Source organism: Lontra canadensis, unplaced genomic scaffold (genome assembly GCF_010015895.1).
Source record: "Lontra canadensis isolate GAN:19392208 unplaced genomic scaffold, GSC_riverotter_1.0 scaffold30, whole genome shotgun sequence".
In the NCBI taxonomy this organism is placed as follows: Eukaryota; Metazoa; Chordata; class Mammalia; order Carnivora; family Mustelidae; genus Lontra; species Lontra canadensis.
Window position 1 is genome coordinate 13,737,471 of NW_022631024.1, and position 22,895 is coordinate 13,760,365.

Genomic DNA, 22,895 nt, shown 5'->3' on the forward strand with positions numbered 1-22,895 from the left:
TGCCTCCCTTTCCTGCTGTGTGATCAACTCCAGAGTTAATAGGGAATTTTGCTGGTAAGATCCTTGGAATTTAACCCACGGACCATGGAGACGACATTGGGTGGAGCAATTTCCGTCCCACCCTGAGTCATTTCCTCCCAGGCCCTCGGCTCTCCTCCCACTGATGCAGGACAAGGGGTTCCCTGGAAGCCTCTAAGTTGGGGCATTCCCTGAGCCCAGTACAGCCAGGCGGCCAGAGCTCCTGGCCTGGTGGGGAAGCAGGTAGGCTCCTGGGGAAGAAACACGGGGGCAGATTAAACAGCCAGAGGCCCAGCCAGCTGTGGGCCTGGGAAGGAGCCCGAGGACTCATCCTGCCCTTGAGTCAACAGGTTATGGGACTGTGGCAGGGATAAGAGCCCTAATCCCCACCCCCAGACACATGACCACACTTCAGACAGGCTTCCAGAAAACATACATTTACCCGTACACTCCAGAGGTGGCCCTGGCAGTCACAGTTCAAAGGCCCCTTTGCCCAGTGAACCCCAAGCTCTGGGCTGCCCTGACTAGGACAACCAGCCTGGGAAGTGTGGCACCAAAGGCAAGTGGAGGGGGACAGTGAAGAGGGACAGAGCTGTTGCAGGATCCAAGATCACAATGCTGGTGAGTGGTGGGGGCCATCGGCCCCGGGGCAAAGGCCACTGGACAGACCCAGAGAAGGGATGAACCCAAAATGAAGATCTGGGTGACTCAGGGAGTGGGGTGCGGAGGAGGGTGCAAAGTTCACCAGAGTCCTCCTCTCCCCCATCAAGTCCGGAGCCCTAAAAAGGGCTCCAAGTGTCCCCAGGGTAGGACAAGAAGGGACCTTAGGTCCACAAGGCATGAAACAGGATCCATAAGTTAAATGTTTTGGTGGCATGTGGAACAGAGGCCCGGTGAAGGTGTGGCGGCCGGCCAGGTGACATGGCTACTGGGTCCTCCACGATGGGTGGGCGAACACGATGGGCCTCTTCTTGGCCCAGCGGGAGAACACGGCCTTCTCGGTGATGAAGCGGTGGGCGCTGCGGGGCGCCCGTTCATGCGCCAGGTACATCTGACACTCGTCCAGCCGGCCCTTCTCAAAGTAATGGTAAGGCACCGAGGGGTGGCTGTCCTCCCTGCGGGCAGGGAAGAGGGACAGACGTGGGGTACGGAACTCGCCCACCTCCGACCACCTGCGGCCGCCTACCCTGGCTATGCCTCACCAGGTACTCCCACGGAGCCCCACGCCCGCCCCGGGGAAGGCCAGCACAGACAGGGGAGGAGCGGGGCAGCCCACAGATCCCAAAGGCCAGAGTTCAACCCCAGATCTGCCTCTGGCAAGCTGGCTGACACTGGGCCAGAGGCAGACACTCCGAGCATAAATAACCCATCTATAAAATGGACATGGGCATGTGAGACCACAGGTCCAACAAGATCAAGACTGCATGGGGCACCTGGGTGGCTCAGAGGGTTAAGCCTCTGCCTTCGGCTCAGGTCATGGTCTCAGGGTCCTGGGACCAAGCCCCGCATGGGGTTCTCTGCTCAGCAGGGAGCCTGCTTCCCCCTCTCTCTGCCTGCCTCTCCGCCTACTTGTGATCTCTCTCTGTGTAATAAATAAATAAATAAATAAAATCTTTAAAAAAAAAAAAAAAGATCAAGATTGCAAACCGCAGGGACCATGGCAGAGGACACACGGGCTCCCGTCATCTCATCTACGGGCTCATCAAGCACGCTCCAAAGAGAACGGAAGATAAAGATCGTGGACCCCACTGGCACACTCCACACGTGTTACTCACGGTAATGCGGGAGCATCACCGTACTGATGGTGACAGGTCAGATGTGATCTATCCCAGACGTGCGTATCAGCTGGCGCCCGACAATGCCGTTCTAAGCACTTTGGTAGACTATTCTCTCTCTAAATCTTGCTTCCACCTTCTGGGAAAGGTGTGATTATTTTCTTTTATACATATGGAAGCCCTGGGAGGTGGCGTGTCTGGCCCAAAGTCACAGAGACCCATCATGAAGCTGGGCTCCTTCCCACCTGGCACCCGGCCCAAGGGGTGTCTGAGTCTCGGCTGCCCACTGGGGAGCCCCCAGGCTGAGCCAGGATGGCGGTGGTGGGGGGTGGTTGCCCATGGTCCTCCCCGCCCCGGGCTTTCCTCCTGCCCAGGACCTGGGCGGCCTGACCTGCAGTAGCTGTCGCTGACCATTCCATAGACCACGATCTCCTCACACAGCTCCAGGGCGAGGATCATGGTGAACCAGCCGGTGCTGAGAAAGGAGCCCGACTGCCTCCTGGGAGGAAGGAGAAGGGTCAGCCCGGTCGCTTCCCCGACTCAAGCTGGAGCAAGGGGCTGTGGGACAGGCCCCACCTCAGCTCTCTCAAGGGCACAGTGCTCGCTACCCTCCCAGCCAAGGGCCCCCACCTTGACCCCCACAGAGGGGACCCAGGGGGAGGCTGGGGAGGGGACAGAGCCAGCCCGAGAGGAGCAGCAGGCAACGGGTGGAGTTGGATGCAACCCTAGGCCTGTTCAGCCCCTCACCACCCACAAAGGACTGGAGCAAAGCCCCAGATGATGGTGGGGCGACCCTGGTCACAACCTCTGCTCATCTAAGGGACCAAGCCTAGGGAGATGGTGGGAGGCCATAGAGCACAGTGGCTGAAAGTGGGCAAGACAGTTGTCTGGAGAAGCGCCTGGGTGGCTCAGATGGTTGAGCATCTGCCTTCAGCTCAGGTCCTGAGCTCCAGGTCCTGGGATTGAGCCCCACACCGGACTCCCGGCTCAGCGGGGAGTCTGCTTCCCCCTCTCCCTCTGCCTCTCTTGCTGTCTGTGCTCTCTCCCTTTCCCTCTCTCTCTCAAGTGAATAAATAAAATCTTAAAAAGAAAAAAAGATGGTTGTCTGGAGTCAGATGGTCTCCAATTCAAACCCTGAATCTGCTCTACAGTATCAGGTTTGCCCCCAAACCTCTCTGGGGCTTACTGACCAATCTGTGAAATGGGGAGAATTATAGATAATTATGGGGAGGGAACACTGTCCGCTCAGCACCTCCCACATTCCCCCACACGCACCTGGGAGCAAGGGGCTGTGTGGGCAGCCCAGCCCTCCACCCTCTCAATACACCAGTGCTGTTGCTCTCCTAGCCAAGAGCCGCTCACCTCCACCCTGACAGAGGGCTTATTTGGTGGCTCACTCCTTCAAACTCCATACCTCCCAGGCCCTGTGCTGGCCAGGAACCTGCCATAGCCAGTGCTAACATTCACGGGGAGGGGGCAGAACTGTGAAGAAGACAAGGAGACAAAGGAAAGAGACAAAGAATGTTGGGCAGGGAGGTATGCCTTCAGGCAGAGTGGTCAAGGAGGGCTTCTCTGAGGAGGTGACATCCCATCCAGATCTGAATACCAAAGAGTCAGTCATAGGGAGATATGGAGGAAGAACATTCTAGACAGAGGGAACAGCATGTGCAAGGCCTCCTTCTGAGGAAGCCCAGATGGCTGGGGCAGGCTGAGTGAGGGGAGATGATGAGATCATAGACAGGCAGGGGCCAGATCATAGGAGACCTGAAGGCCAGGGGAGGGGAGGACATGAAAGTAAATCTGCTGTCAGGTTGAGGGCAGGCCACCAACAGTGGGTTGAGGGCAGTTGGTGCTCAGACAATAGGAGGCCAGAGAGGCAGCAGCAAGAGGGTGCTATAAGGGTGGGGGGCGGGGGGAGGAATGGTGACTTAAGTCAAGGTGGCACCTGTGGCACAAAAGGAGAGTCAAGAGCCCATGATATGTGTCAGGTGATGCAATGAAAGGAGTCAGGTGCAAAGTCCAAGCTTCTGTCTTGGAAACCAGAGGCTGGCAACTGTATTTCCTGAGTTGGGGTGGGGGGCGGAGCCAGTGTGCAGAGGAGGCAGGCGGGAATCAGGTGCTCTTCTGAGTGTGGGATAAAATGAGTTCTTCCATGCAGAGTCCTTAACTCAGTGCCTAGTGCACGCAGAGGGCTGTTCCTACTGTTAACTGTTATTTTCTTTTCTGGCAGGGACTTTAGAGACCAATTCAGATCTCAGGGAGTATCCCCTCCAGAAGGAAGCGCTCCCCGACATTCTCCCACGTGGCAATGCTCCCCAATCTTGTCCTTGCAAAGCCAAACAGCCCTCACCACCCCTGGGGACTTTTCATCTATGTGCTAACTCAATGAATGACAGTCCTGCTTCTGTCCCCCATCAGGGGCAGGAGCACATCTGCCTCCAACACAGCTGACCCTCCCCCAGGTGCCTGATAGAGCAGACCCTCACGGACAAGAACTCAGTAGAGAAGTCGTGTCCCCCGCCCCGCCCCCCGCCGGCAGGGAGGGCCCCCTGGCGGCCCAGCGCCAGGCTCACCGGTTCTTGCCCGTCTCGTCCTGGAAGACCTGGTCGCAGTAGGCCATCATGCGCTCGGTGAAGGTGTACACCTGCAGACCTGGGTACATCTCGGTGAGCTGCAGCAGCGTGCGGTAAGTGCGGCCACCCAGTGCCCGGTCCATGTGCCTGCCCTGTCCCCACACCACGTAGAGCGTGTCTCGAGCGTGCTGGAAGTAGTGTGAATAGTTGCGCAGCAGCAGAGGCACGCTCGTGTGCGAGACCACGCGCAGGGTGCTGCGCCGGCCCACGTCCGCCTCAAAGCCCACGGTGGGCGCTTGGTTCATGCGCAGGACGCACTCAGCGCTGTCGATCTCGGCGCCCAGGCCTGAGCCCAGCATCTGGCCGGAGCTGGACACCACGGCGCAGCTGCGGCATGGGTCTCGGACCAGCGGCTATGGGGGTAGGCAGAGGGGGAAGAGAAAGGCATGAGGACACGGCGTCCACGGCCCTGCTTGTCCACCCAGTGACAACCTCTGACTTTGCCTGAGCCCTGTATCAGCTCCGAGTACAGCATCGACCCATTTTGCAGAAGAGGAATTTGAGACTGGGCAGGCGGGGGGGACTTTCCTACGGTCCTATGGATAGCCAGGGGCAGGGCTGAGACTCTGGGTTCAGAGCCCCATGCTTCTTCACTAGCCACATTCATGTCCCCTTTCCCGACAGCTGAAGCCCTATCAGACCCTCCATCACGGGTTCCTTACTACAGTTACAAGAGCAAATATTTATAAAGCACTTGGAGCAATGCCTGGCTCAACCTGGGTGTCATACGCATGTTTGTTAAGTAAACATGAACCCCAGCTCTTCACAGTCACGGTTGGACCTCCCCCTCCTCTACCTGAGCCCCACTCACGTTATGCCTGGTTCATAAGTAAAAGTGGTCTTTAGGGCCACAACAACACTGAGAACTTCCGGATCTGAGCCTGAATCCTGGCTTGACCACTTCCTCTATCTCTTGGAGCCTCTATTTCCTCATCTGTCAAATGGGGATGAAAATATTATCTACTTTGCCAGGTTGTGAGGACTCCATTCAAAATGCCTGGAGAGGGGCGCCTGGTTGGCTCAGTCAGTTAAGCATCTGACTCTTGATCTCAACTCAGATCTTGAAAAAAAACAAAAAAATGCCTGGAGAGTGATCAGCACAGACCCAGAGCACAGTCTCTCAAACACTGTCTCATTATCTCTTGAAAAGCAGAAGCTGAGCCAATATGCCTGCAAATGTTCCCTGGGGGTCAGAGGTCAGGACTCCCAGAAAAGGACTCGCTCCTTACTCCATATCTTTGTGTCTTCGTGGGGGGACAGGGGTTTACCGTGGCCTGTATCCCACGTGGGCCATTTTATATCTAACATAATGTTGATTTAGAGACCCACAGGTCCATTTTCCAAGCCCCCAAAATACAGAACAAGACTTCTTTATTCTGCCCGCAGTCTGAGCCTGTCCTGACAACAGGGGTTCTGTTCAGATCTGAGGTCACCTCCAACCCCAGGAAATATTCTGCTTGTCCCACAAGGTCTTAAAAGTCTTTAAAAGGCCTTTAAAATACTTAATTGCAATCAATCCAGCTCTTTAAAATATTTAATTACAACCAGTCCATTTTTGATACCCCAAACTCAGATTTCTGGCTTCTCTTAAGAAACCCAGAGGAGGGACACCTGGATGGCTCAGTGGGTTAAGTGTCTGTCTTCAGCTCAGGTCATGATCCAGCGTTCTGGGATGGAGTCCCATATCCAGCTCTCTGCCCAGCGGGGAGCCTGCTTCTCCCTCTCTTTCTGCCCATCTCCCTGCTTGTGTGGTCTCTCTAATCTTTAAATAAGTAAATAAATAAATAAAAGAAACCCAGAGGATCTGGCTACTCTGAACCCACATCCCCATGAGCTATGGAGTGTCTAAAATATTCATTGCCCCCCACCTCCCTGTGGAAGATGGGACAGCACCCCTCTGGCCCACGCCACCACTGGTCCCATCTGGCCAAACCCCCAGTGGTTTTGTCTCTTGATCAAATATTTACCCAGCACCTGTTGCAAACACAGTCCGTGGACCCCACAATTGAATCTGCATGGCAAGTCTGTAGAGGTAGAACTACGAGATGTTCTCTTACTGATGAGGAGGCAACCAAGGCTCAGAGAAATTAAGACCCCAAATATGTCTCCTCCAAGCCAGGGTCCCTGAACATGCCTCCCTCTGATGTGCTCTCAGAGAGCCATCAGACTCAGAACCGGGAGCTTTCCGTGTTGGTATCAGTGTGGGACGCCTTTGCGAATGTTACCATGGGAAGGGGGGGCCACTGAAATCAGGGCGAGGGGGTAAAAGTACTCCAAACCATGCCTGGCAGAGCAAGCATGGGAAGGTGGGTCATCACCCCGAGAACCAGTATCCCTGTCTCCCCATGACTGGGAGAGCTCTGGAGTTGACATGACTTTTCTCTGCCATCTCTGTCCCAGCAGCAGCCATCAGCACAAGGCAGGGCACAGCCAAACACATACCTGCTCTGTGAATGGCTTGTGTGTATGCACAGTTAACTCTAAAGATACACAAAACAACTCACAGATCACCATGATGGGATAGCATGTGTCTCCCCCACCGAGACTAAGAGCTCCTGGTGGCCGGCCACTGGCTCACCATTTTTTTTTTTTTTTAATCTCCATCACCCAGCTGAGAGCAGCCAGGTAATATATGTTGAATTTAAAACAAAAACAAACCCAAAAAAACCATTTCCTCTTAGACCTTGGGGCTCACAGAGGAGAACTGGCTGCTGAATGTCACACAGGTGGTGAGCCCAGGAGCCAAGCCTGGGGTCCGGGCTGGCCTGGCATAAGCCTGGTTCTCATACCCAGACACTTGGGAGCACCCTGGCAGCCGGGGCCAACCCTGTCACCACACGGTGCCCGCCCAGCTCACCTTCCCATCTGGCACGCTGCTGTATCCGCTGAAGTGTAGGGGCCCCGGCACAGTGGGCCTGGAGTTGGTGGAGGGCTGTGGGGCCAGGCAGGAGGCCAGGCAGAAGGGCAGGCAGGCCCAGCAGCATAGCAGGACGTAGGCAGCAGAGAAGCCCAAGGAGCACAGAATGACAAGCAGGAGCCGGCCCTGGGGAAGACAGTGGTCATGGGGTGTGAGCAGGGGTCTCTGGGGCTCCTGGAAGCCTCTGCTGGGCTGGGGCTGCACCCCAGCCTCATGGGTCCAAACCCCAGCTCAGTAGCTTCCAGAACATTAGCACAGCCCACAGTCTCCATTAACCAGGGCTTCCTCTGGGCTGCCAGGCTCAGGCTGTGGAGACAAGACCTCTTATTATCCCCATATTCTAGATAAGGAATCCGGGGTACTCAAGGCCACACAGCAAGACAGCAACAGGACGCGGCCTTAAATCCAGGCTGCAGAGCCCATGCTTGTAACCGGAAGCCTCGGTGTGCTGGGCAGCCTTGGGTACAACTCTCCACTCCTCTGGGCCTGTTTCTGCTTCTGAAACTCTGGGGCCCATGACACTTGCAGTATGTCCAGTAAGGACTGTGGTAAAAATGCTCTGGGTACCGTAAAGTGGTCCCCAAGACAGGAGAGCGGTCCCTCAAAAGGGCAACTGTCCTCCTTCAGACCCAGGACCCAGGCTGCCTGTGTGCCCATCCCCTGCCCCCTCCATCAGCTGCTCAGTGACCGACCGGCCCCCTAGCTGATGATCTCAATCTGGGTCAGCGGCCCAGGAAGTGAGGGAAGTGTCACTCAAAGAATGGTTTCAATAATTGAAAGCTGGGCCACAAAGGAGGCTCCCACCTCCAAAAATCATGTGCCAGAGGCCATCTGAACCAGGAAGCCCTCTGGGCCTGTTGGCCCTGCTGGCAGACTCAGTGACCCAGCCTTCAAGGAGGGGCCTTAGGAAAGAGGGCATGACCTGGGACTGCCCTCATGTGCTGGGCCACCCTGATCACCATCTGTGTCTCTCTGGGCTCTAAAATTCTCCCAGCCTGCCCAAGGCACAGGTCTCCTCCCCAGAATCCACCCAGCAGCTGTTGGTGCTCTGAAAATGAGAGGGGGGGAAAGCATCCCCCAGGGGCCCCGCCCAGGCACATCCTACCAGAGGCCCACCCTTTTCTACCCCCAAGCCACATCAGCTTCTAAAAATAAATCTCTCTGTGGCCAGCTGTGCGGGGGAGGGGGTTCAGCCCCTGAGGCCTCAGGCTCTGCCTGGCACCTGGTCCTCTTGCCCTCAAGGGACCCAGACACCCCAGTTCAGGCAGTCGTGGCGGACTCCCCCCAACATCCAGGGCCCTCTTCCTCAACAAGGGGTTCCTGAATAAAGTCAAGAGCAGCTATCCCCCTCCCAGGTTGCTGCCTCTCCTGGGAAGCTGCCCTCCAGAACGCTTAAAGGAGATAGTACTATTATCTCCATGTCACAGGGGAGACCGGCAAGGCCCTGAAACCAGAGAGGGAACACCACTTGCCTGAAGCCTCACTGCCTGCCAGACCAGATCAGCAGGGCTTTGAGACCCGTCTGCCCTTCTCAGCTCAGGAGCAGTGGGTCAGAAGTGAGTCAGTTCTGGGGTGGGAGAGGTTAGGAGGCTGCTGTGCCGGAAGTTCCCCAAGAGCCTTCCTCCTTACACCACTTACCGGGGCCTTCATGCTGCGGCCGATGCTCAGCAGTCAGGGGGCTGCCGTCTCCAGGGCTTGCGCTGGGAAGGGACGGGGGCCAGGCACCTGCCAAGATCCAGAAACTCAGAGCTGGGTCCTGGGCTTCTGAGGAAAGGCCGCAGGGAAACTGAGGCAGCGGAGGGCACGGGCCAGCGTCAAGGCAGATGACTCCCAGGAATCAAACTCCTTAAAGCCCCCAAACACCGGACAGCGCGGTCCGCATCGTAAAGGAGCTGGTATAGAGTGGGTGACCTTCGGGTCCCACCAACATCCCACCAACCCAATCCCCATTGTGCAGATGGGGAAGGAGAGGCAGGGAGGGGGAGCCCTCGGCTCAAGGTCACTCGTCGAGTCCGGGTCAGTTAGAACCGGGAGCCAGGAGCCCCGACTGCCGCCCCATCCCTCCTACCTCACTACCAGAGGGATGGACGGAGAGGCCTGGGGCGGGATATTTCCACCCAGATTCCAAGGCCCCCTCCCCCGGCCAGGCGCTAACCAGGCAGACGGGCTGGGGCGCTCCGGCTGCTCTCGATCCGCTGCTCGGAGCTCCATGGCCCGCAAACCGGGCGGTCCGGGCGGGAAGCCGGAGCCCTGGGGCGGAGGCGGCACCGCGGCCTCGGCTTCTGGAGGATGGAAACCGAACGTGAGCCGCCGGCAGCGGAGGCGGGGTCTGCGAGGACGGGGAGGAGACTGGAGCGCTGGGGGCGGGTCCCGGGAGACGGGGGCGGGACCTACGAGCACCGCCTCCGCTGCGGGTTAGGGAAGTGCGTGGCTGGCGGCTGGGCCTCCGGATAGGGGCGGGGCCGGGGGGCCGGGGGCGGAGTCCGAGGGTGCGCTTCTCCCCACCTTTTACCGCCCTCCCACGTTTCTCCGGAGCTGCTCTCGGGGGTCGGGTGGGCGGCGCGCAGAGGAAAGACCTAGGGAGTGTGGGAACTGGCGCGCGGTGGCTACCCAGCCGTCCGGACTCGAATTTCTCCATTTGTGAAACTGGAAGATGGGTGGGAAAATTAAGCAGGGCCTTGGGGTCAGGCTGACCTGGGTTTCAAGCTTGTAAGATTCCCAGATTTAGCCGGTAAAATACGGGACGCTCAGTTATACTGGAATTTCAGATAAACAATGCATAATTATATTTAAAATCTGACATTCCAGTGTAACTGGGCATTCTTTATTTTCTCTGGCGACCCTAGCCACCTGAGCATCAGTTTTTCTCCTCTGTGAAGTGAGGATTAAAACAGCTCCTGCCAGTGAGGTAGAGCAGGGAAGCTGTGGCACAGTTAAGATTCCAAGCCTGAGGGGCACCTGGGTGGCTCCGTCGGTTAAGCCGCTGCCTTCGGCTCAGGTCATGATCCCAGGGTCCTGGGATGGAGTCCCACATCAGGCTCCTTGCTCAGCAGGAAGCCTGCTTCTGCCCTTCCCCCCTCCCCCGCCTGCCTCCCTGCCTACTTGTAATCTCTGTCAAATAAATAAATAAAATCTTAAAAAAAAAAAAAATTCCAACTCTGAGCTATCTCACTGCCACGTACTTTCACCTCTTCGCCTCCCCCTTCCCAAAGTGTCCTCCAAACCCCAACCAACTCAGTCTTGCACCCCTGCAGATGCTGAAATGTATCCCATTTGAAGGCTCAGACGGGGTACCCTGGGAAGTTCAAACTCAAGTACCTTTCAGGGGCTGGAAAGGGTTGAAAGAACATATATAGGGCCATAGGGAGGAGTGCGCCTGCGGAGAATTGGAGGGCATGCTTCTCATCTAAAGTGTTTTTTATAAAATGCTCTTTGGGCCAGAAAGCTCATCCTACCACCTCCATCACACCCTCCTCTGCAGGACCTTCCCCTGGGATCCAGGCTAGGTTTCTGCTCCGACCCCTGTTCAAACTCCATTTGTCTTTTTCTCAGAGCCTCTAGTGTGGGCACAATGCCAAGGTACCTGTGTTTGGGTATCTGCACCCAGATAAGCAACTTCCCAAGGCTACCTATTCTGCTCCAGTGCAAAGCCAAGTCTGCCATGCCTCTCCCTGTCCTATGGGGGGAAGGTGACACTCTATGGCAGCCCTGCTCTTGAGCTTTCTTTGAGTACAGGCCCACCTTGTCCATCTCTTGCAGCCTGGGAACAGCTAGAAGGTAGTGGCCCAAGTTCAATCTCTCTCTGTAGTCTCCTATTCACTCAAGGCCAGGTGCACAGTGGGTCCCCAAAGCCAGAGTCCTCCTGCATCCCCTCCCAAGTCATCATCCTTCAAGTGTCTCTCCTTGTAGCCCCAACCCTAAGGGGACAATGGTGAGACATTCCCTAAGGATTCATTCATCACCCACAATGGCTGGTGAAGTGACCATTCTTTCCCTAAAGAAGTAACTCTCTCCTTGTTAGGGTCACATGGACATGTGACATGTCACATGTCACAAGGACATGCCCAAATGTCCTAGACTTGCAGAGCAGACAAGGATCACACATCCACAGTAGAACTGCCAGTGGGAAGTTCCACAGGCTCAGATAAAGCTCTTCAGTTTGGTTTTGGCAAAAGACCATTCTCTTCACCCTGACGTACAAGGTGGGAACTTCTGTCTTTTTAACCACCTTCTACCTACCCCGGGCATGCTTCTGATCCCAATCACACTGAGCTCATCCCTACCTCAGGACCTTTGCACTTGCTGTTTGCTCTACTCACATAGCCAGCTCCTTCCTGTCATTCAGCTCAAATGTCACCTCTTCAGAAAGGCCCATGCCAAGTACTCTATGTAACACTACATGCCCATCCCTCTAGGTCTCCCCTTATTGGTCTTTTTCATAGTACCGGTCACAGTCTGAAATCATCCTGTGTACTAACTGGTCCACACACCCACTAGACTCTCAGCTACATGGAACAGAGTCAGGCCAGTCATGGTCTCAGGCATTTCCAGCAGCTGCTCAACACCCAGCACACACTAGAGGCTAGATAATGTCTTTTGAATGACCAAGTGAGGAGAACCAGGAATCCTGGGCCCCCATGAGACCTTGGATAAGTCACATTCCCCTCCAGCCTCAAGCTCTGGCTCAGCCCCTTGCCAGAGACCCCAGGTAGGTGAGGGGCTGAACCATCCTTATCTGTGAGTGCAGGACTCTCAGTCTCTGACTCAGTCCTGCCAGGTCCAGACCCTGGGCCCACGTATCGCCAAACCCCGTTTCCTGCCGTGCAGCTCTACCGCTACCAAGCTTCCTCAACGCACTCACCTCCTAACTGATGGCCACTATGTGTCAACTTCCTGCTGAGCCAAAACAAGAAATTCTCTGTGACTTGGGCCAGTTGGGAGAGCTTGAATAATCACCCAAGGTCACCCAGACCACTAGGGTTGAGGTCAATTGTACACATATTCCAGGAGCCCACACGCCCGTGCAGCATTAACTTTCCCTGCCCGCTCCCTCCCCGCCCTCCATTTTGCCTCATTTTCTCTGAAGGCTAATGGACTGGCAATGTTTGGTATTAGCTGAATGGCTCTCCCAAGATCCGGTTCCAGTCCTAGGGGTCAGCTTTTGATGTACAACATCCCCCCCAACCCCCCACATTGTCCCTCCTACTCCGAACTCCGGCCACAGTGAAATGTTTCTTTCTCTCAAGCATCAGGCTCTCTGTCACCCCAGACCTTTGCCATGGTTTGCCATGGCAGACCCTCCCAGGTCTGCATCTGACTCTTCTGGTCTCAGTCAAGAAGGTAGAGCCCCACCTCCATCCAATTATTAGGGGGAGGCCCCTTCCCTCAGCATTGTGCCCCCAGGCTCCTTCATGAGGCTGGGTCACATCAGGCTGCTTCTGTCGCTCTCTCTCCCCAGGATCTGTGAAGGTGGAATCTGCAAATCTTGTCCCACCCCTGGGTCCCCATCACCCAGGAGAGGGCCTGTCACATGATAGGAGCTCAATAAATATTTAATGAGTTAATGAAGTCATTTTCATCCTTCCGATTGTACAGATTAGACCACTGAGGCACAGAGAGGTTTAGCACCTTGCCCTGGTCACAGACACTCAGGCCCCAGAGCAGCTCTAGAGTAAAGGCCTACTTGGGTATGGTAGGATTGGACCAGGGTCAGAGGCCAGACTGGAGTTTCCTGGAGGAAGGAGAAGGAATGATCAGAGGCCATGCACGTACTGAGTTTCTTTGCTCCTGATAATTTCCATGCTGCCATACCTTTAGTCTGACCCCTACTCCCATTTCACAGATGAGAAAAATGACTCCCAGTATAGGGAAGAGCTGACTCAAGTTCAATGGTCGGCCTCAACACAGTGTCTTCTAGAGATGCCGGACCCTCAATCCTCCCCCTTCTCCCACCTGCATCCCTTGTGCAGGAGCGAGGGGGACCACCCCAAAGGGAGACCAGTGGGCAGTAGGAGGGCTGGGTGCTTGGGCAGGTCTTTCCACTTACCCAATAGCAAGCCCCTTAAAGTCTCTGGGCCTCAGTTTCCCCATCTGGACGACAAAGGCGCTTGGCTGGAGCCTTCAGCCTTCCCCCCTTCCCCAAAGCACGAGGCCAGGGCTGAGGGAGCTGGTGGGTAAGAATACAGGCTCCTGAGTCCAAAAGGCAGAGTCGAGTCCTGGTTCCAGCATTTATTGCTGAATGATCTTGCTCAGTCCCTTCACCCCCTGAGCCTCCATTTCATGGTCTGTAAAAAGAGAATAATAGCTTTTTTTTTTTTTTTTTTTTTTTTTTTGAGGGTTAAATGAGCTAACGTAGGAGAGTCCCTGGCACAAGGCCAACACGGCATTGCCCCAAATGAGGCTGTGTTGTCATGGTATTAGTTAGGGGATGCTGCCCTCTGGAGGCCAAAGGCGGAACGGCAGGCGAGGGGAGCCCAACGCTGGTTCCCGGCATGCGCCCATTGTCCAGATGCCGAGCGCCGCGAGCGCGGGTCACTCGGTATGTGCCTCCACCCACTGGCAGAGGCGACGGGCGTAGCGAGCGGGGCTGACGGTAGAGAAGGTCCGGCCCGGGTAGCGCAGCGTCTTCCATAGGTGCTCCAGCCTCTTGCGGAGCCCATAGACCGTGGCGAGATCCACGAGGCCCAGGAAATAGCGTTGCTCCGGCCCGTCCAGGATGTGTAAGGCGTTGGGGGAGTCAGGCAGCAGCCGGCGGTTCTGGGATCCCGGCTCCTCCGGGCTCTGTACTCCACGCACAGACCTGGCGGCCGACAGGAGGGTGAGGCTACTGCCTCCTCCAGGGGGCCCCAGCCCAGGGATTCCCGCAAGCGCAGCCACGGGGCGCCCAGGCATCATTCTGTGCTGACCCTGTTCTTCCTCCGTTCATTCCCACAACTCCTGGGTGCCAGGCCTGTGACGTCAGATAAACTGGGAGGCTGAGTAAAGTGTAGACGATGGACTAGAGCTGTTTATTCCGTAGCCACTAGCCACATGCGGCCACGAAGACTTTAAATGTGGCCAGTCCCAACTGAGGTGCGCTGTTAAGTGTGAAATACATGCTGAATTCCCAAGACAGGATGAGAAAAAGAGTGTAAAACACCTCATAAAGGTTTATATTGATTTGATGACGAAATGATAAAAATTGGGGGTGTGTTGAATAACAAATATATTTTTTAAATTATCTTTACCTGTTTCTGTTTACTTTTCTAAAGAGGCTAAATTTCTAAAGAAAATTTAAAACCACATGTGTGACTCACATTACATTTCTTTCTTTTCAAAATGTATTTATTTGAGAGCAAGAGCGCACAGAGGGGGAGGAGAAGCAGACGCCCCACTGAGCAGGGAGCCCGCCCCCGGCCCCCCGCAGGGCTCCATCTCAGGATGCCAAGATCACTATCGCAGCAAAAGGCAGCCACCTAACCGACTAAGCCCCCCACCCCGGCCCTCGCATTGCATTTCTGTTGGGTGGTGGCGCTCTAGGACTTTTGGGTCACACAGACACTGGCTCCTCACTTACCTACCACATGACTTTGGCTAAGTCTGGTATTGGGGTGTTTCCTAAACTTCTGTTTGGGGTCGTCCAACCCTGGAGGTTTCAGGGCGGCAGAGCTGAAACTGTGTGAACAAGGTCCAGCCCCAGTTTATAGATGGTGTGTGTGCGGGCGGGGGGGGGGGCGGTTTGCCTTCTAAATGTATCCCAAATTGGAAGCCGCCTTTGGCTGGGCCCCAGTCCCAGCCAGAAGCAGGTTCAATTCCCTAATTTTGTCCTCTGGGAAGTGGAGGGGCGTTGGGGAAGTGTCGCTGAGACAAATAAGCCAATGAGAGACAAGCCCTGCCCAGACATCGACCAATCAAAACCCAGTGGTCTGGGTGCCTGGGCAAAACACGGATGCTCTTTGCTGTGCGGCGTTGGGGATGGGGGTGGGATGGGGGAGGCGAAAGCTTATCCTGAAAGAGGGGCTGGGAACTGGTAGGCGTGGGGCTGGAGCAGTGGCCACTTACCAGCCAGCATATTTCAATATGACAACAGCCATTATAAGCGACCTGGGGTTTACTGGCTGAAAGACGACGGAAATCTAGGCATCAGCGGGGGATAGAGGGAGCAAGAGAGGAGCGGACCTAGCTTGGATAGTCAGACCTTGGGGGGCAGCGGGGAGGCGAGCGTGTCTGTGACCCAAGGCAGGAATTCCACCCTCTGGTCAGGATGTGTCCAGCCAACATGTGGTGAGCTGATAACCTGGATTCTGCCCACACCTCACCCATCTCCAAAGGGTGGGTTGGGGGGCTGGATGAGAGGATGTCACTTTTCACTTTTCCACCCACCAGATGGTTGGAATTCTTTCCTTAATGTGCCTTCCTTAACCCCTACTTTATTCTGTTCAGCCTTGGAGGATGGAAATCCAAGTAACTAACCAAATACTAACATGAATCCTCAGAAGCCATTCTGCCACCTCACTTACCCTCTCTGAGCCTCAGTTTTCACATCTCTAAAATGGGAATTAGCCCACCTTAATGAGGTTCATGATCAGCATGCAAAGAGCAACAGATACTACAAAGCAGGGGACAACACGATGGTGGTGCTAAGTGGAAAGACTGGTTTAAAGGTCAAGGGCTTTGTTGGGTGACTCAGCCGGTTAAGCATCTGACTGCAGTTCAGGTCATGATCTCAGGGTCCTGAGACAGAGCCCCACGCTCAGCAGTGGGTCTGTTTCTCCCCCTCCCCCAGCCCCTCCCCCTGCTTGTGCTCTTTCTCTCTCAAATAAATAAATAAAACCTTTCATTTTATTAATAAAGGGCAAGAGCTCTTTCTAAAGTAGAAATTAAATAGGTCTGAAAACTGCTGTGAAACCCTCAGTGGCTCCACATCCCCTTCAGGAAAATGGGCAGATTCTTTACACCAACACTGAAGCCCTTGTCCAGCTGGATCTCCCCGGCTCAGTCCTGTGCAGTCCACACATGCCCACCAACCTTGCCAACCAGGCTTCTCCAGCCCTCTACTCTTCCCTCTCCACACACACGCACTCACACACACGCATGCACTTTCCAGTCTCTGAGACTTTGTGCTGTCCCCCCCCCACCCCATCACCCATCTCTCTCCTGCTCTCATCACCTCATTCTTGCCCTCGCCCCTGCAGGGGGGGCCCACCTGACCGTGCGGAAGAGGAGGCTGCTGCCAGGGCCCCTCTCATCCTCGTGGAGACGCTGGAAGGCCATCAGGAGGCTATAATCGAGCACGTTGAGCTCCCGGAGGAAGGCGGTGTCCAGTTCCATCTGGTGGAGGAGCCAGCTCCGCTGGGGCCCTGCCGGAGCATCAGTGCCCCCACCTGAGTGCTCCTCGTGTGTCAGGCAAGGTGCTGAGGGCTCCACACATCTCTGACCCAAGAGGGCAGGTGTCATTAACGGTCCTATTTCACAGATGAGGAAACCCCTCCTCGATTTGCCCTAGTTGCCTAGCTCATACAGCTTGGAGGCAGGATTTGAACCCTGCTCTGCCTGACTCTAGAATCCCAGCTCTAAATGGTTCAGGCAGAGGGCAGGGCCAGGGACACCCTTCTCACTTGACCCTGAATGGAGGAAAAGCAGGCACAGACTGTCTCCATGGCTCACCCAGGTCGATGGTCTTGCCTTGAAAGTTGAGGTCCTTCAGCACCAGGACAAGGGGGCTACCCTCGGGGGCTGGCTCCACCCATCGGCTCACCTCACAGCCCTTTATGTCATACCTGTGAGTGGGGGGTGACAGAAAGGGGGCAACAATTCAGCATTAGACAGACTGACACAGAGGGGGAACCAAGAAACAAGAGCTTCTGCTGGGTGGATGTTTGAACCCTCATCACAAGCCATTCCATTATTGTCCCGTGTCAGAGATGAAGAAAAAGGCTCAGAGAGCTTCTTTGACTTGCCCAAGACCACACAGTAAGTATAGGGCAGAGCTGGGATTTGAACTCGGGATTTTGGAAGCCCAGTCCAGGCTTTATCCCCACCTGTGCCTGTCTCTCTGCACCTTGTCATCCCTGGAAGTGTCCCCAACAGGGGGTCCAAGCCTAGACTGCAGCCCCAGAAGGGCTTGTGGGAAGTCCTCGGCGGGCAGAGGCAGAGGGTTTGAATCTCTGCTCCTCACATAGTAGTGGTGTGGCCCTCCCCCTCCTCAGCTTCTCATCTACAAAACGGGGACGATAACCACCCCTGCCCCTCAGAGTTGCTCTGGGAATAAAGTAGGCAATGTATGCAGACTCCCCAAGTGCTCAAGGGACGCTGGTCATGCCTATCCCCGTCTCCGATCCCCTGGGAGATCTAGGGGATGTGCCTCCCATCTTCTCCCTGGGCCCCAGCTTCTCATCGGCTAGTGAGAATGGGTGCTTCAGGTGGCACACCCCGCGTGGAGCCGGGGCCCTGTGAGGGGACTCGCCTCTCGGAGATGCGGCCGGCGGGGTAGAAGACACTCAGCATGATGATGAAGAATTCCTGGGGATGGGGGTAGGGAGTGAGGGGCGAGAGGATCTCACCCGCCAGCCGCCCCCTCTGGCCCAGCCCCCTCGCCTCGGCCTCACCCACCTTCTTTCCCCGAGCCACCCGCAGACTGTGCACTCCTGGAAGGGGAGAGGGCGCCAGGTGAGGGGCCCCCAACTCGACAACCCTTGGTCCATCCCGCCCTAGGCCCAGCTCCAGGCCACGCCTCCTCCTCGAGGTCCCGCGTCTCCCCAGCCCTCCCCTCCAGGCCGCGCCCCCGGACCTCTGCCCTAGCTTGGGTGGATGTCCCGACTGGCCCCGGGCTCTAGGCAGCCCCAGAGAGGCGCAGTCCTCAGGCACGACCCCACCCGTACGCCCTCCCGCCGCCGGACTGGGCGATCCAACCCCGCCCCCTTCGGAAGGCCCCGCCCCAGGGCTCGGCCCACGCCCACCGAGCCCTCCTTTCCTCTCCACCCGCGTCTAGGACACGCCCCCCCATGGAACTCTGCCTGCAGCCGGACCCACGCGACCAGCCGCCGGACCCGCCCGCCCAGGCTCCGGCTCAGGTCCCCAACGTCCCCCATCCTGGGAGCCGCCCCACTCCTTGGCCCCCTCCCCAGCTCGCTCTCAGTCTTCTGCGCTTCCCCCCGCCCCACTTCCTCCGTCCCTCAGTCCCCGGTCCCCCGCCAGTCGTACCCAGCAACCGGGCAAGGAGCGAGTGTGGGTGCCTCTGCAGATGCTGCACGTAGCGGGGCAGGTGGGCGAGCAGCGCCCGAACCTCCCGACGCCGCTGGGTCTTCAGGAAGAAGCGCTGGTCGTGGCTGGGGGGTGGAGAAAGAGGTCACTGGTCAGGCAGGGCTGGACCGGCTCCGTTGGGCCCTCTGCCCGAGTGAGGATCTATCTCCCCCTGTCTGGGCTGGAGGCTTTCCCGCCGGCCCTCACCTCGCCCGGGTCACCTCCCGGCCTCACTCTCCTCCACCTGACCTCTATCTGGGCCTGACCGTCCCTGACCTGGCCATTCCGTTTCTTTTCCACCCATTCCCGTTCCCTCCACCCAGGGACACCACTCCCACCCCTTCCCCACCCCTGCTGCCAGCTCACGACAGGAAGAAGCTGGCCTTGCTCTTGGAGGTGCTGAGGAACTGCAGGTAGGGGCCTCCGGGGCCTAGGGCTGCCTGATAGTCCTCCTCGGCCAGGCCTAGGGATTGGCGCAGCCAGGCGAAGGCGGGGCCAGCCAGGGTGCCCATCTCGAAGCCCTGTAGGAGAGGAAGAGCAGCCCCAGCAGTGTCCACGGGGGCCCAGGTGTGTGCTGTAGGCCCTGGTGTGGGAGGATCAGGGTAACCACACTTTTCCTGCAAAGACCTGAGGCAAGCCAGCCCACCCATGCACGGATGGGGAAACTGAGGACGGCAGAGAAGGAAGACCAGTACACACCCCTCCCCATGCCGCAGTCTTGGGCTTCCTACCTCGTGGACCTGGGTCAGGACCTCGGAGAAATCCTCCTCAGTAGGCGGTCCCTACAGGGAGGGGGGGAGGGGCTCAGGTCAAGTCTTAGCCCCACACTGCCAGCTCCAGGATCTCCAAGAGTCCTAGCCCTGGCCTCACCCCCTTCCCTCGATGTGATTGCTCCCGCAAACAGAGACCAGAACTCAGAGCTTTGTCCATTCACCCAGAAGTACCTGTTGGCCAAGTAAAGCCATCCCAGTGAAAGGGGATGGCCTTAAAGCCAAGGGACCTGCCTGATTCAGTGTGAGAAGGGCAGGATCAGAGAAGGCTTCCCGGGAGAGGTGACCTCTAAGCTGAAATCTGAAAGGGGGTGGAGAGGAGGAGCATGATGTTCACAGCAGGGGGAACAGCATTGGTGGTCACCGGAAGGGCAGGAGAGCTCAAGTGGTTGAAATAATTAAGGGATGGAGGGAGTGTGAATGCAGCTGGACGGTTGGCTCTTGGACCCGAGCCAGCAGGATCCTGAGGCCGTGCTGAGTACTGGGGACCCATGGAAGATTGTCAGTCAGGTGATGAAATTTAGAAGACTGTCCCCCTTCCTCCCCCCGCCCAGGCTCCTACACTCTTCTTGGACCTCTAGTTCCCTGTGCCCGGACTTGGCCTGTGGGATGCGGTCATGCTGTACACACGTGTGCACACACTGTGCACACGTGTGCACACACACAAAAACACACATGCTTGCCCTGGCCTGTCCAGCTGCTGAGTCTGCAGTTGGGTGACCTTTTCTGCTGAGCCAGCCTGGCCCCAGCCCTGAGCTCCGGGAGGATGGGCCAGGCTGGCAGGATGGGGGTGGGGTCCTTTCTCAGCCATGCACCCTAGCAAAGCCAGGAGGGCATCAGAGACCATGGAGTACAATACCCAGCCCACACCCATTATACAGATGGGGGCACTGAGGCCCAAGAAGCAGAGGACCATCTAGAGTCACACAACAACCACCTGGGTCAAGGGGTTCCTCACATCCCCAGTACAGACTGCACTTTGGGGCTTCCTGGTCTCAGCCCCCACCCCAGCATGTCCCTCTCCCCGTGAACTGAGCCCCTGATTTCCTCCTCGTATAGCCCTGATCCCCGACCCTGCAGTATGGGCAGGACCTGGCCCCCAAGTGGTCTTGCCCTCAGTACTGGGGAGGCGGGGGACACAGGCCACTCACGGTGGGCGGGTGGTCCATGGAGACCTGGGTGGCAGCCCACAGCCCTGCTTGCATCATGCACGTCAGCTGGTGCAGCTCATGGCCTGGGCCAATCTCAAACAGGCCTCGGCGAGCCTGCTTGTCTCGGAGGCGCCAGAGGAGGCCACGGCGGCCAGAAGTCGAGGTGGCTGCTCTGCATCCAGCCTCTGGGGAGGGGGCCAGGACCTGGTGGCAGGAGGCACAAGGAGAAATGAGCACATGGAAGCATCCCAGAGGGGAAAGACCCAGGTTTGAGTCCCACCCCCAGTACCTGTGAGCCCTCCTATTATCGCTCTCTGCCTCAGTTTCCTCTGTTGTCAAACAGGGATAATGCTGCTACCCCCACCTCACTGGGTGTTGTGATGGGCCACACAGTGCCTGGCGTGCAATCAGCACCCAGGAGATAATTATTATCAGTAGGTAGAGAATGCTTTCCGCAGCCAAACCTGTCTCTCACCAGCTGTATGATCTTAGGTAAGTCACCTAACCTTTCTGCATCTCCTTTTCTCATCTGTGAAATGACAACTCTAGTAACTCCTTCGTGGTGGCAGTTTGATATTTGCTCCAGGCACAGGAACCCTTGATAGTAGGAGCTGTGACGCCAGGGACTCGGACATTTCTTCCACTCATCTATGCGGAGTTCCTCCCGGCTGAGCGGAGGGTCAGCACGAAGCTGAGCTCACAGCCGCTGACCCATTAGCAGTGAGCACCCACCATGTGCCCAGCACTGGCCGAGAGCTTGACTAGCTAACAGCCCTACGAAGGAGGAGCTTTTTCCCCCGCGATGAGAAAACCGAGGAAGTTCTCTGGGGACACCCGCCAGACTTCCCCCTCCATACCTGCGGCCCCGTGTGGGGCGTGTCCTGGTCCCCGCCCAGTGCTGGACCCCTCCAGGGCTTGGATAGGGGTGTGTCCGTGCTGCACGGGGAACGGAGGCCTGGGTCCTGTCCCCCAACCCTTCCCTTTTCTGTCCTCTCTTGGGTCCGCACCTACCTCGTGGGGCCCCGGACTCGGTGCGGCCATCGCCCCGCAGCAGCTTCCCGGGCTCCGGCCGCGTCCCGGTCGCCGCGCTGCAGGAGCCAGTCCCCGCCCCTGCTTCCGGACCGACCAATAGCACGGTGCCGGTCACGGATGCACCCAATCCACGCGGGAGGCGCCGGCGATCGCCTGCGGGTCCCGCCCCCGGGGCTGCAGCATCCTTCAGACCGCGGTCCAGGCCGGGGTGGGGCCGCCGCGCGTCGCTTAGGGTCCCCCAGAGGGATGACCCCCCGCCCCCGTCCGTCTCCTCTAGTGGAGGGCTCGGGTCTCGGGGACGCTTGGGGAGGCGGGAAACCTAAATCCAAGTCCTGCCCACCCACTCTGGCGTGAAATTCCCACCGACTGTCCCTCGGGTGAGGAAACTAAGGTCCAGAGAGAGAAGTGAGTACCTCCAGGTCACACAGGAAGTCTGGGGCGTGCATTCATTCAAGGCCTATTTTGATCACTCACTATGGGCAGGAGCAGCTCTAGGCCCCGGGGATTCAGCAGTGAGTGAGAGGGAGGAACACAGCTGCCAGCGTGATCTTTTAAAAGCATAAATCAGATGATGTCACTCTCACGCTTAAAGCCTCCAGTGGCTTCCCTAGGCCCTGGAACAAAATCCATACCCCTTACTATGGCCCCAGGCCCATCTCAAACCACTCTGCCTACACCCACCATATAGCCACAAGGAGCTCCCCTGCTGGTCCTTAGGCATAAAATTCTTTCACACCTGGGGCTTTTACAGGCGCTCTTCCCATTGCTTGAAAGCCTTTCCCCTAGGCTCTCCTTTGACCTATTCTTTCTTGTCACCTTGCCAGACTCAGTGTCCCCTCGTTCTTTTTTTATTTAAAGATTTTATTTGACAGAGAGAGAGAGAGAGAGAGAGAGCGCACAAATGGAGGGGTGGGTAGTGGTGGAGGGAGAGAAACAGCCTTCCCACTGAGCAGGGAGCCTGCTCAGGGGCTCCATCCCAGGGTCTTGGGATCATGACCTGAACAGAAGGCAGATGCTTAACTGAGTCACCCAGACGTCCCAATGTACCTGCATTCCTGATCACATCACCTTGTTTTCTTTTCTTCATCACACTTAACGCTGTCAGAAATCCTCTTGTTCATTTATTTATTACATTTTCCCCCATCCTAGGGAGCACCAGGAGGGCAGGAACCGTGCTGGGCTCCTTTCTTGGCTCAGTGTCTGGCACAAACTGGTGTTTCATATGTATATATACGCAGAACCAATTTGAGTAGGGTGTGCAAAGGGCCCCAGAGAATCCCAGGAAATGAAAGGTCGAGTTGCAGTGAGACGTGAACAAGCATTCAGGTTCTCTTATGTGTATGAGAAAGATGCTCCAATGTCCTTAAAAGGCCATGGTT

At 56.8% G+C, this 22,895-nt stretch overlaps 2 protein-coding genes across 5 annotated transcripts; both read right to left on the minus strand.

Annotated features, from left to right (window-relative positions):
• Positions 1-439: 439 nt before the first annotated feature.
• Positions 440-13,451, minus strand: ST6GALNAC4 (ST6 N-acetylgalactosaminide alpha-2,6-sialyltransferase 4). Of its 2 annotated transcripts, XM_032865949.1 has the most exons (7): positions 13,390-13,451; positions 9,499-9,625; positions 8,982-9,068; positions 7,284-7,469; positions 4,367-4,779; positions 2,185-2,292; positions 440-1,133 (listed from the first exon to the last, which is right to left on the minus strand). In XM_032865949.1, exons 3-7 carry the CDS (start codon positions 8,991-8,993, stop codon positions 944-946), a joined length of 909 nt encoding a protein of 302 aa, XP_032721840.1. In that variant the 5' UTR covers positions 8,994-9,068; positions 9,499-9,625; positions 13,390-13,451; the 3' UTR covers positions 440-943. The 2 variants fall into 2 exon arrangements, with proteins under 2 accessions (XP_032721840.1, XP_032721841.1); XM_032865950.1 differs by lacking the exons at positions 7,284-7,469; positions 8,982-9,068; positions 9,499-9,625; positions 13,390-13,451 and adding an exon at positions 5,238-5,336.
• A 105-nt stretch (positions 13,452-13,556) lies between these two features.
• On the minus strand, positions 13,557-22,353 carry PIP5KL1 (phosphatidylinositol-4-phosphate 5-kinase like 1). 3 transcript variants are annotated; one of them, XM_032865939.1, is made up of 10 exons: positions 21,930-22,353; positions 20,485-20,688; positions 19,295-19,345; positions 18,930-19,084; positions 18,525-18,649; positions 17,934-17,968; positions 17,788-17,843; positions 16,989-17,101; positions 16,528-16,681; positions 13,557-14,142 (listed from the first exon to the last, which is right to left on the minus strand). In XM_032865939.1, the coding sequence occupies exons 1-10, from the start codon at positions 21,960-21,962 to the stop codon at positions 13,875-13,877; spliced, it is 1,194 nt and encodes a 397-aa protein (XP_032721830.1). In that variant the 5' UTR covers positions 21,963-22,353; the 3' UTR covers positions 13,557-13,874. The 3 variants fall into 3 exon arrangements, with proteins under 3 accessions (XP_032721830.1, XP_032721831.1, XP_032721832.1); XM_032865940.1 differs by lacking the exon at positions 21,930-22,353 and adding an exon at positions 21,496-21,566; XM_032865941.1 differs by lacking the exons at positions 17,934-17,968; positions 18,930-19,084; positions 19,295-19,345; positions 20,485-20,688; positions 21,930-22,353 and having other exon boundaries at positions 18,525-18,621.
• Between the last annotated feature and the right edge of the window lie 542 nt (positions 22,354-22,895).

Coding starts and splice junctions, on each gene's coding strand:
- ST6GALNAC4 (XM_032865949.1), bottom strand. Junction 2,293..4,366: donor GACGAGACGGGCAAGAACCG/GTGAGCCTGGCG, acceptor CCTTCCTCCCAG/GAGGCAGTCGGGCTCCTTTC. Junction 1,134..2,184: donor GTCAGCGACAGCTACTGCAG/GTCAGGCCGCCC, acceptor CCCTGCCCGCAG/GGAGGACAGCCACCCCTCGG.
- PIP5KL1 (XM_032865939.1), bottom strand. CDS start 21,962: ATGCACGCCCCAGACTTCCTGTGTGACCTGGAG. Junction 17,102..17,787: donor GCCGGCCGCATCTCCGAGAG/GCGAGTCCCCTC, acceptor CCCCACTCACAG/GTATGACATAAAGGGCTGTG. Junction 14,143..16,527: donor CTCCTCTTCCGCACGGTCAG/GTGGGCCCCCCC, acceptor GTCGGCCGCCAG/GTCTGTGCGTGGAGTACAGA.